The sequence below is a fragment of the Sphaeramia orbicularis genome, chromosome 10 (assembly GCF_902148855.1).
Source record: "Sphaeramia orbicularis chromosome 10, fSphaOr1.1, whole genome shotgun sequence".
NCBI classification, from domain to species: domain Eukaryota; kingdom Metazoa; phylum Chordata; class Actinopteri; order Kurtiformes; family Apogonidae; genus Sphaeramia; species Sphaeramia orbicularis.
In genome coordinates this window covers 29,158,489-29,171,740 of record NC_043966.1, presented here as the reverse complement: position 1 = coordinate 29,171,740, position 13,252 = coordinate 29,158,489, and the positions used below count along the sequence as shown (strand labels likewise).

At 39.3% G+C, this 13,252-nt stretch overlaps 1 protein-coding gene across 1 annotated transcript in view; it reads right to left on the bottom strand.

The window, feature by feature from the left end:
• Positions 1-350: 350 nt before the first annotated feature.
• The window catches only part of apbb2a (amyloid beta (A4) precursor protein-binding, family B, member 2a), a 39,723-nt gene continuing 26,821 nt past the window's right edge, over positions 351-13,252 (bottom strand). The window contains 8 exon segments of the mRNA XM_030145276.1: positions 351-1,599; positions 2,092-2,222; positions 2,225-2,273; positions 2,381-2,496; positions 2,584-2,664; positions 4,737-4,812; positions 6,049-6,163; positions 8,560-8,565. Coding sequence (XP_030001136.1) covers positions 1,423-1,599; positions 2,092-2,222; positions 2,225-2,273; positions 2,381-2,496; positions 2,584-2,664; positions 4,737-4,812; positions 6,049-6,163; positions 8,560-8,565 — 751 coding nt within the window. The 3' untranslated portion in view covers positions 351-1,422.

Genomic DNA, 13,252 nt, shown 5'->3' with positions numbered 1-13,252 from the left:
CAGCCTTTTTACTGCTATGTGCACATATTTGTGTGTGTTTTTGTGAGTGGGAGTTGACAGGGTGGATTTTTACTGAAGAGGAGGAAATATAGTTCACAGAATCTTTCAGTGTTGGGCACATCACTGTTCATATAGCCAAGAGCACATCATCTCTGCCAAAGTCAAAGCCTGGAATTTCTTGCTACCATAAATCTTAGGTGTGTGCATAAAGATTCCTGAGGAATTTTAAAATTTTAAAATAATAAATGTAACATTCTTGAGTTTTAAAACTCATTTTTTTCTTTCACATATGCAAAATTACAATATTAACTAATTCAAAGATGAAAAATACATTAAAAACTGTCCTTTTCTGACCTACCCATTCATCAAGGAATAAAAACAAGACAAAAGGTTTACTCTGAAATTGTAGATTTGTGGGTGGGGCAGAACCTTTTAGAGTTTATCTAGGCATGAATTAACATTACGACTGTGAAGGCATATTTTTTTGTGCCAGTGTAAATCCAGTCAGCCAGGTGAAAACGTCTTGTACCGCGCACATGTATTACTCTTAAGACCCCATTTAGTCATCAATATAAAACATACAGCATCTCATCAAGATAACATGCAAAATCAAAGCCCACTTCTTTTACTGTCACAAACAGCTCGTCTCCCTCAAATCTACAGATTTTGTTCCCTAAATACTCTCTTCCTACATACAATCATTTACATACTCTTCATTATTTCAGTAACCTCATTATCCTCAGGATTTTGACACATTGAAAGGGTCTGAACATTTTTCTGCAGTTTGGTGGGCAGCTGGATGGTGCTGACTCATCTGTAACCTTGTCGGTTGCTGTTCCATTCACCTGTCAAATTTCAGTAATGGCAAGATGACACTGCTTGTGTCCTGACAGGCTACTGTAGTTTGGTGTTTTCTCTCTCTCTCTCTCTGCTGTCCAGTCCTGGAGCTTTTAGTGTTTGTACAGAGGGGTACAGAGCATGAACAAAAATGGACTAAACCAAAGAGGATCCATAAACCAGTCTGTAGAGAAATTAAATAATTTTCCTCTGGATTATCCTTCATCCTGTCTGTAGAGAGTGCTTGATCAAGTATTCCATCAAGCCCAGGAATCCATACAGGGCCAGCGGGATATACTGAGACACAGCAGAGATTATAGGTTGAAGTTCAACCTGCAGCAAATGCTGCACCTTTTTTTCGTACTCATTAAACTTTTAAGTTTGCTTTTTCTTTTTTGTCATCGTCATCAGGCATAATTTCCAGATTTCTCTTCTTTCCTTCTCTGCGGTGGTGTTTGTTAACATATATGTACATCAGTGTTCATCATCGTCATCATGGTTACCATGGCTGGTACTGATTAGGTGTTGTCGTGGCGATAGTGTGAGTGGCATCAGCTGGGAGTGTTGGTGGTCACTGGTGATGGGTCATTGCTGGGGAAGTTCAGACGGCTGTTTCTTGGGTTTCAGAGTGTCTATGAGAGACTGGACGCCGCGTTTCACACTGGTGGTCACCCGACGAGTCACAGAGTCTGGAGAAGGCGATGAGGAGGAGCCAGCACGCTGGGAGGGGGGCCGGGCCACCAGACACTTCTGATACCGAAGCTGAGGAAGGAGAGGAGATGGGTTGATATAGTTAGGGATTTGAAAACAGAGGAAGACAGAAGGAAGACAATGGGCAGGGCTGGGTATCAGTTCCTAAACACTACTTTTTCTAATACACATTCTCCAGTAAAACAGCAAAGAAATGACACATTATTCTACAAATCTTTAGATTTATTTTTCATGTTTTCTAAATTTTTACACATTTAGAGCAGTTTCATTATGTTATGTGTCAACACTTTGGCGTATTTCCACTCAAACTAGTTTAACAACAAAAATAAAACTATTCACCACAATTTGAACTTATCTGTAAATCAAAATTCAAACATGCATGCACTGATACTGATCGAGTTTACTCTTATTACTGAAATAACAAGACATCTTTCGATATTCAGTCTCTGTTCAATTCAGTCGGTGCCATAAAAGTATTGAATTTCTGTACCCAGTCTTAGGTTCATACACAGTAACACAAAAAACAAGTAAATATCAGCTTACCACACATGCTGCCTGCACAGCCTCCGATACACTGCCTGCATTGGGATCACACCAAAACACATGGCACTGGAAGTGCTGGTTTCCAGTGTCCATGATGAAGGCAAATGTGTGCACATCCCGTCCTACGCCATAAAGGACAGGAAACGGACACGACACTCCACCAACACCTCCTCTTCTTCTTCCTGCATGGACAGCCCAGAAGAGCATCAGCACTTACTGTATTGCCTTTAATCGCCAATCTTTATTTATTTAATTGTCACTGCTGGAGATGAGGAGAAGTGCCACTTGCCTTTTCTTTAATGACAGCCACTGTGGTGTCAGCAATACTCAGTATAACAGGTGTCCAGTCTTCTTTTCCAGTGGAGGAGGTGAGGCTTTCTATGGCCCCGTTAATGATGTCCATACCTCAGGACAAAACACAACACAGTATAAGATACAGAGTGAAGAGTGACTTGTATGTGTCAAGTTAGTTTTTAAAAGTTCAAGTTTTACCTATAGGACGAGACACAGACGTCATACCCAGATAGAACACATGAAACTTCTGCACCAGCTCAGTCTTTGGCATGGGAAACTCTGCAAAGGACACACAAACACACATTCAAACACACACACACATTGCCCAGGGGGAATTTTATTCCATGACAACATCTAAATAAAAGTTTGAAAAGAGAAGTCCACACATGATAATTGGCTTAACTATATAAATATACAAACACTTGTGAATATTTTATAATATTTAGAGAGCTGCTGACATGATTAGAGTGTGAAAAATAAATCGCACACAACCATGCAAGGTTTTAAGCATGCTGGTTGTTTCCTGCACGAGACCCCAGCTGTGCTTGTTTACATAATGGCCTGTAGGCATAAAAGATTGTCCCACAGAGTGAATGGGATGATCAAAGATGTTGTTGTATCACCTGCATCTCAATCACCTCAGAAGATAACACATTTTACCCTCAGGATTTCATTATTAAGATACCATGCAATTAACCTCACAAGTATGAGATGAGTACTAAAAGTCAAATTGTATACATTCATTAAAAGTTATTAACTGTTATAGTATGCAGTTTTAAGTTTGTTGATCCATAAATCTGCTTAAAAAAACTCCATACCTTTCCCCAAAATGTGTCATGAAGAATTAAAAATGGATGTTTTAAAATTAGAGCGTTAAAATAAGATGATTTATTATTTATTGACATGTTGATATTGGTGGGTGTCTGATGGGTTTACAAATGATCCTAAAGACACACTTAAAATGAAATTCTTTAAAATAGGATTAAAGAAAGTCTTGACACCAAATCATCAGTATTAAATTAAGAATTTCAAATATAAATATATAAAGAGTTTTTTATTTTATCGAATGCTATGTAAATAATTAAAGTGCAGAAATCACATACTACACCTAATAGCTTTAAATAGGCATAAATCAGCCCACATATGACAACTACCACAAATTGAGTTGGAACCTATTTTGTGCAATCCACAGTTTAATCACAGGATTTCAGAGATTAACAATTCATCATGAAGTCATCACAATGTGATCAATATAGACTGAGCAGGACATCAATCTGGGGTAATGGGTTTTTTCTTCATTCACCTCATCATTTGCACTGTATGAAAAAAGTATGCGATCCTCGTTCCTGTCACATCTGGTATATAGTGCTTTAGCTCCTATAAACAATGGTTACATGGACAGTAATTTAGAGCTCAGTCAGAGCCAACTGAGAGGGACAAATTCTAAAGACACAGCAGAGCAATTATTGCCCAAATCCAAAATGTATTCAGTGATAATCTGCTGAAATGTGTCCCAGCATGGGATTGCACACACCCAGCTACTCAGAGGAAGTACACACTGAACCAACCAGAAACAAACCGTGTGACAATGAAAATAATGCAAATGGAAAACCTCTAGAGCAAACAAACTGGTTCTATCCACTGCAGGGCCGGTTGAAAGTGGCAGTCTCTGAGTTAAAAGACTAAAACAAGCTAGAGCTCTAAAAGATGCGAGACATGTTTCACCAATAAACTCTTTGATCCTGGGGTTGGAATGGGGGCTTTGGAGCACCAGGCCTCGCCTCAAAGAAACACTAATTGGGTTTTAATGAGGTCAACTGCCTCTGTAAGTGAACAGCCGATATAGTTCTTTTATATTCGGGGGTACCTTTCTCCTATGCTCAGCAGACACATGCACCAGCTGAAGTTACAGCAGAGGATGAATTGTGCCTGTGCCTTTTCTCTTTCTTCCTGTAATTACTTGGGACTGAGTGGAACAAGCAGGGGAACTTAGTGAAATGGGAAATAGTGAATAGAATTAGTGCTGTGAGGATAAAACTCAGCGAGTGTGGAGCAAGGAGCTGTTCTAGAGTCAGCACTATCTACGTGTAATTGAACCAAACACTCCTATCTTTTCTATTAATATATGGTTCACAGTTGCTCCTGAGTTGATAAGGTTGTTTTTTTTTAAAGAACATAAGTATATATGCTTTTAGATGTGGGTGAAATTCTGTAATGTGAGTCAAGAAGGGTAGGGGAAAGATAGCACGTGGATGACAAATCCAATTCTCTCACAAGGGAAGTACAAAAGAATGAGGCACAAAAAAGACTGGAATGTTTGTGCGTATGTGTGCATATGTGTGTGTTTGTACCTTGTAGGGGTACATCTGAGCCTGTCTGGGAGGAGCTGCCAGCTGCAGCCTTGGCACTTTTCCTTTCAGCCATAATCTAGACAGGGGGAAATGGGAAAAAGGTAGAGGAAGAGAAAACACAACAAGAAAGAAAGAAAGAAAGAAAGAAAGGAAAAAGCTTTGTAAAACAAGGCAAGGCTAAAATCAAAAAGCCCTTCAATGAAATGATACATTTACATTTGACTGTTGTGTTCCTTGTCTTTTTCTTCCCTCCTGCTCCTCTGCTGCAGTGTGTGCTCACTGTTTAAAAAATGTTGAACAGTCTGCATGGCCCCTGCACCCAGCCGCTGCACTCTCTTCCTGCTACAGATACTTGATTAATTGTCGGTGTCATTAATCAAAGCCTATGGTGAGTCTGCAACTCTGCTCACAGGGGAACATGTGAAAAAGACGCATGCACACACACTTGCACAAAGGAAACACACTCAGTGTGCTGCGCAGCTGCAAGACTTGGGTCACCAAGTTTCTCCGCTGCAGTAAACGGAAAAACTACCAGTTTAAAATAGGTGGTGTGAAAAGTCACGGCCACGTATACAATACAGTACGCAGATACACACTCCTCTTTAGAATGTGGGGTTATAGATAAAAAGAAATTATCAGGAAAAAAAATACTTTTCTTTCTAAATGGGTCATCTTGCCTCTAAGGGAGAAGATCCATTGTTCCAGGTAGATTCATCAATTACAAGGTCAGTGCTGGGCTGAGGACAGAGTGGTTTGTCTTTATGTACAAAAGGATGAATGTTTGCTTGTGTAACAAAGAGTGTGTGTTTGTGTGACTTTGCTTTTATGTTGCAGCTGTGCATCTTTAAGAACGTGTTCCCCCTAGTCCCTGAGAGGGTTAACACACATTTCCCTGACACACACAGATAGATGCATGATTCGGACTTGAATCTTATCTCAGCTCCTCACAGCAAAGCCTCTTAAAACTTCAATCTCCTTCTTCAGCTTTTACCTTTGAATCAAGTGATAACACACACACACACACACACACACACACACACACACACACACACACATAGAGTTCAACGGAATGATGTCAGGGCTCCGTGATTCTGTGCTTTGCACTCTATTATCTGCATATAACATCCCTGTAATATCAGGAGTATCAGCTACGTTCCAATCACAAAAATCAGCTCTGCGCAACTGCATCAGCAAAAAAGACCTTTTTTTTTTACCCCCTCTTCAATAGTCACTCTGATTAAAGCATGATACCTTGTTTCAGAGCAGTAGATAAGCTCATTCATGCAGAGGTAGAGCTGGTAATGACACTCACCTTGGAGCAGATTTCGTGGAGACTCGTGGCGATGGCTGCAGCAGGGGTATCACATCGGAACACGTGGCACTTCAGCACCCGTGTGTTTTTGTCTCTCGCCACGTAGGCAAAGTCCCTAAAACATTAACAGAAGGCACATTAATGAAAGGTATTTATCATTTTTATCACACATTCCTGCAGGAGGTGTGGAATAACCAGTGGTCACCCTGAGAAACATAAGTGACACACACACCAAATATTACTAATACACTGAAGCTTTGTGATACTGTTACTGGGTTTGTAACAGTTTAACTTGTTTCAGGTATGGTATTTGTTGAAAAATAGACATTTTGCCATGACAATTATACTACAAAAAAGTCAATTACAAGTCATCCTGTGGAAAAATGTAGTGGCCGTGGAAGCATGTTCCTTAAAATAAAATATATATGATGTGCCCTGAGGTAAAAATGCTAAAATACAAATGTGGTTTATATGTCTTTTTAGATCAGGCTACCTCTTCTCTCAAAAGCAAATAAGCAAAAAAGAGAACATAAGCAGGTATTTCCTCCCTAAGAAGGGAATTATTATGGGATGTATTATGTTTCCGAGGAGAAAGAAATGAAATAACAGAGGAAGGTACTTTGGTTCACAGAAAATCACAGATAGATAATGGGCCATTATGGAATCTATTTGTAAATTTGCATTTTTGCCGAAATTATATTGCATCTCATAACACTTCTTGGTTCCATATATCCTTTTGTATGTACAAGACTTTTATTTTCTCCCCTTAATAGTAATTTTCTGAATATCTGCTGCTAACTGCCTGTGCAGCAAAAACTATCATCTGCATCCTGGGCCCTCTGGTTGTACTTCAAACACTTCACCCCAAAATACTCTTAGCTTAGGGCCAATACATGGATATAATTCCTTATTTGTGTTGCTCATTTCCTTTCTGTTTGTTTTTTTTCTTTTGTTTGTAGGGCTCAATTTTGCTGTTTTGTGCAACATTTGAAGTCTGTCCCAGTGTTTAGGTTATAGTCACCAGCTCCTGTTTTATTCTTGTCTTAGTCAAACTGTGGATTTTACATGTTTTCAGCGCTCTTCATATGTCATACTAAACATAGAAAACGTTTCTTCCTCTCTGCACCTGGTTCACATTTGCACATATTCAACAATGGAATAGTTCTACAAAATATGCTGCAATACGTTTCATGAATGGGTACAAAAAAGTCATAACAGATGTGTTATTGTTACCCCATTTTACATCATGATATATTTACTTTTTCTCAACACATTTCTTTTGGAGCTCTGCTCTAATTAGCTCATTCATCTGCTGCGAAAGTGGCATCATTACTTGTGCCTTTTACAAGCTGACATAAGTTTTGCTGATATTGCTAAAATTCCCTGTGTACTTATCAAGATTTAAAAGAATGGATATATTACTTACACCCTCTTCCTTTTTTTTGTTTTTTTTTTTGGAAGGTTTTACTCCATAAACAACAGGTGAGTGTGTCACTATACTTAGCTGGTGGTTGCCAATTTTAGTAACAATGGCAGAAATAAACACATAGAGGCAGATGTGTGTCCCAGTGCCTGAGGAAACCATGTGCCAGGAGCTTCACAGTCAGAAAGAAATAAGGAGGAGGAGGGTGAGACTGAGGGAGGAAGCGGTGCAGAGAGAAAACTTTATTCCTCGAGTGGGTGGGAAATGAAGCCCTGCTACACGTGGGATATCCTACATATACATACAGTACACTAGATGAAACCTACACGTATTTCTCCCTCATTAACAGGTGTGACGAGCTGCAGAACAAGCGGTAGGAGGATGTTTTCAGCCAAGACTGAAATGACTGAGTAAACAGACAAAGCAGAGTGAAAGCAGGCGTAGGGGCATGCAGAGAAGCCAACTGGCTGGCAGTGTCCCTGAATGCAGCTGAACAGTTTCACGCTCACACTCAAATAACCACGGACACAAACAGAAATATGGCAAACACAGCCTGCATTTATCACAGCATGCTCTTTGTGTTTATGAGTCCATTATCTGGCCTGTCTCCTCTGCTTAATTGTGTGCTCCCACACTTTGGGTCGATAATGTTCTGTCTGTGGCCAAGGAGGAAAATTGTGTGTGTGACGTGTATGGTTCACTGTAGGAGTGTGTATGTGTCCAGTGTGCTTTGTTCAGGGACATTTGAGCGGAGTGTCACCAAAGCAGCATGAGTGGCCTTGCTTGGCATACTACAAATGGATCTTTTATGACTTCTGTAGCCTCTCTGTGGGACCAAAACGCTATAAAACAGCATGCAACTCTTAACAGGAAACAGCCTGTGGCCAGTCTGCCTGCCTGATGATTTAACACCAGTGATTCAGACCTTCAGTAGATGTCGTGCTACTGTAAAGAGCAACAGTGACTCTGGGCGAACAAAACCAACTGATTGATGCCTGAAGTGACAGATGAGATTGCATAAAAGGGTGGAAGCCATAATGATTACTGAAAACGGTGGAGGAGCACAGTCACACACTACAAAGAGTTACCTTTCTCTGGGTCCCATGAAGCGGAGGGAGGCACGAGGTGAGGGAGGGGGGGGGGTCATCGAGAGGCAGGTGCAGAAAAAATGAGGAAGAGGAATTGGTTTTACAGCAGAAAAATCAAGTGGGTTTGTAAAATAAGGATAGAAAGATAAAAAAAAAAAAATACATTGAGAATAAAAAGGAAAAACAGAACAAGAGGGAAACAGTAGAGGACAGAATAGAGAAGACAAGAAAATAACAGCAACGTTAATACAAACTGAGTCAGAACAGACACAATGCTCTCTCACCTCAGTCACTCTTTCCCAGAGGTGTGTGTGGGTTGAATGTGTGTACTGCAGCTTGGTTTTGTGTACTTTTGACACTACACACCTTTCCTGTTAAACGTGCCAACATGCTCCCTCACACACAGACACCACCATGATACTGCTGCTTCACACTCCCCACTCCCTCTACCCACCCCCCAAATCTGGCTCATCCCTCTCTTTGCTTTTTCTCTTTAATCTGTCTCTCACTCTTCAGCTCTAACCATCTCATACTTTCTTCTTTGCACAGAGGAGCAGCAGAAGCCCCCCCCCCCCCCCCAAAAAAAAAAAAAAACGATGAAAGAAGCTACAAAGAATGATTCATATCAGTAGTAGAACACGTTGTAGCCCCGTCTCCCAGATAGTGTGTTATAGTGCACTATCAGATACTATAAAGGAAGCATATGTTCAAAAAAGGACTAATTTAGACATTGCCATTGATTTTTTTGGATGATCCACTCAGAAATGAAAGCAGTTTGTGTGCTGTCTGTGTGCGAGTGTGTGGTAGCAGCTGGTGTATAATTTCCAACAAGGATTTTCAGAGCATCAGAACTGCTGCTTTTTCTCCAAATAGCCAGTTGCTCACACATACACAACACTTAAGGTTATCAAACATTTAAGGGACTTTATATTGACCTTTATTCATTTTATGGAGACTTAGATTGTTTTGTTTATATGGATCTCCATTAGCTTCCACCGTAGTGGTTGCTACTCTTCCTGGGGTCAGTTAAAATACAAATACAGTTTACAAAATGCATACATAAATATATACAAATTTACAATTCATTGTTATTATCAGCAAGTTGAAAGCTTTATGTGAACACATAAACATTAAAGCATTTTCACTTTTACCTTTACAGCAACTTGGATTGCGAAAGTCAAAACAATAATTTTCATTACCGTATTTCCTTAAGTAGTTCCTGTTTGAGTTTTTTTTTTTTTAATAACTATATATTTTTGGTGTGTTTGATGTATGAAGATAACTTATTCCATAGACTGGAGGCTCTGTAAAAGACAACATTTTTCAATCGATTCATTTTTTTGGTAGGGAAGTTCAAGGTGACCCACGGTAACCTGTCTGGTGCCATGATTATGTTGTAGACCTTTATTCCTTATTCTGTCAGTAAAAAAGTCAGGTTTCCCCTTCACAATAGCACTCCTCATAAGGAGGAGGAGGCAAAATTCAATTTTTGCTTCAACAGTCAACCATGATAGACTGCGATGCATTTTTGTAATGTTTGTTCTGAAGGAGCAATTAAGAGCCATCTCGCTGTTCTATGGAGACTTAGATGGAGTATGTGATGTACTTTACAATGAAATACATTTCTTTACATTTATTAGTAGTAATACACATGTTGTGCCACTTCATGTTGTTTTTTTTGTTGTAAATTTTATCTTTTATTATATTATATTTTGCTTTACATTCATAAAAACATTTCAGCATTCATTCAGCATAATGCATATAAATTCATCAGATTGCAGGAAATTAAGTGCTACATTCTCAAAATGTTTTGGAGGAGGGGTCCCAGACTTCCCCAAATGTGTCCCTTGATGCCTAACCTTAACATATATACATTTCTTTACCTAATCCTTGCACAGACCACCTACCCTTAACCTTAAAAAAAGACCAGTTTTAACCATAAACCGTAATGATTTATATTGACATCCAGTTTTACACCAGTCAGCCAAAACATTCGGACCACTGACAGGTGAAGTAATAATGATGCTGATTTTCTTGTTACAGTGACACATGTCAGTGGGTTGAATATAATAGGCAGCAAGTGAACATTTAGTTCTTGAAGGTGTGTGAATGTGTTAAGAGGCTAAGTGTTCAACTATAAAGAGCTGAGTGACTTTGACAAGGCCCATGTTGAGATGGTAAACGACTGGGTCATTTTCAAATCACCTCCAGAACTGCATGTCTTGTGTGTTTTTGGTTTCTGCAGAGGTTAGTAACTACCAAAAGTGGTCTAAAACTAGAACAGAATAGATAAATATTCTTAAAGGGTTCCACAAAACAGACATGTGCCAACACACACGGTCCTGTTTTCATCATTTTAGACAACATAACACTGACTTAGATTCAATTAGTCCATACCCTTATCTTATCCAGAACCCAAACACAACTAGACCCAACTCTAACAAAAACCCAATAAAAACATGTATTAAAATACACTGCATGCCCTTCTCTCCATGTTTCCATATCTCTGAATTTCATTGATGGATTTTTTTTTTTTTTTTTACTCATATTCAATTTATTTTTCATCCTACATCCTTCTGCTCCATTTCAAATGCCATCTCTTTGCCTTTTTCCACTGTCATTCACTTTGGTGGAATTGGATTTCAGTGTCAAAAAATTCTGAAAGGCCCCAAATCTGCACTTCATATATCTCTCGACAGTGTCCTTTTCTTCTCTTTTTACAGCTTATTTGCCATGAGTGTCAGGCTGAAGGTGTTGCAAATATTTTAATACAGATGGAAGAGCCACATCATACCCGACAGAGACCCAGAACAGACTCCCACCCACCACAAAAATCCTGTTGTATTCATCACACTGGCCTTATTGGGCAAAAAGACAGACTGAAACTATGTCATCATGAAGCTGACAGAATCTGAAATATTGTTTTTCTGCGTTTTAGCCCCTGTGCCTGAAGTTTTAAGCAATGGTAGGACACTGGCAAATATAAAACCTGTTACTTTATGTCTGGATGGATGAAGCTTTTAGTTACAAATCCTCTTTTCTGTGAGCACTTAGAGACTTACAATACAACACAGGAGCTAACCTTTACAGTTCGCTGATGAAAAGAGGAAGAGCAGGAAAGATAGATACATACTTTGTCTGCCTGAGATCTTTATAAAATATATAAAAATGTCTGTGTACATGTAGACTGAGAGATTAAAAGGCAAAACAGCTTACAGTGATATGGTGCTTCTATGTAACTGGTCCCTAAAAACAGGACAGAGGGGCTAAAAATTCAAACCAGATGTAGACTAATGTTATGAAGCAAGTTTTGAAGCACTTTGGGTCTGTTTTAAAAATAAGTATTTACTGAGATAAAAGAGAAACTATTTTTCAGATAAAACACATTTTTAGTTTTTTTTAATGTTATTTTTTTATACAAAAATCTGCATGTAACACAGTAAAAAGGACATGAAAATTACACACTATTTTTTTTTTATATCTTTTTATTCTCTCACAGGTACATTTTGGGAATCGAACTAATTATGCAAGGGAGAATGTTTCACAAAAATGACCGCTGTTGCAAAATCACTCACGATTTATATGTATTTAAATGGGCAGGTCCCGCATGTAACACAAGTGGACACAATGGGTTATGCACTATACCTGGAATGAGACTGCCGATTCATGAAAAACCCACGTCTGGATAAGAAAAACCACTAGGATCGTTAAATTTAACACAGTGTCTTTATTTATAGCGCTACATAAGACCATTTTAAGTGATGTTTTCCAGATTAAATGCACTAACACCTGGGTAGCTTTTCCTGTCCCAATTTGGTCCTATTTTTGGCCCCAATATTAAATTAAAAATTCATTAATTTTGGGATGGCTCAGAGCAAGAGTATAATTTTTTTGCATTTATCTGAGGTCATCATTAGGTACAGTCTGGGGGGAAATATGTCTAAATTTCTCTTTTATTATTGCATGTAAAAAGCTGACAAAGTGCCAGACACCAAAATGAACCCAGTTTCATAGAAGCACCCAAATACAAAGCAGTTGTTTTGACTTCAGTTAATGGTCAGACTTGTAGTAAAAGAGAAAGAGGCAGTGAATCAAGCAAAAACTGAAGATAAATGACAGATAGACCTCATGTGGGAAGACGAAAGATGAGGAGAGAGAGGATAGATATAGATTTGAGAAAGGGAAACGACGAAGGCAAGAGGCCAGAAAGCCAAAAATGAAAGGGTGGGAGTGTATAAAAGAGGAATGGGAACGAGGTTTGAGACCCACCGGGGCTGTATGGAGGAGGAAGAGGTGGAGAAGGGAAAAGAGAAGTAAAAAGAGGTATGAGATGAAAGCTATGAAAGCACCACAGCAGAGAGATGAGTATAAGCAAGACTCCCACCACCCGTGTGTTCTTTTTCTCTGTGCTCCACATATTTTCAGAGCTCAATAAAGGATGACTGACTCACTACTACCGATCTCTCTTTGATCCCGATGGCTACAAGGCAGGCTTGGTTTGATAGGATGCGTACGAGTCTGAGATTAAATGAGGTCACGATTGCAGATGTATGATGAACTGGTTCGAGGAAGCTACACGAACCCATCTGTATCTGCGGCTCTGACACCAGACAGCCAGCGTAAGTTGTATTAAAATGGAATGAAGTAGTAGTGGAATTAGCAGGAAAATCCAACCCCCCCCAGACTCATACCG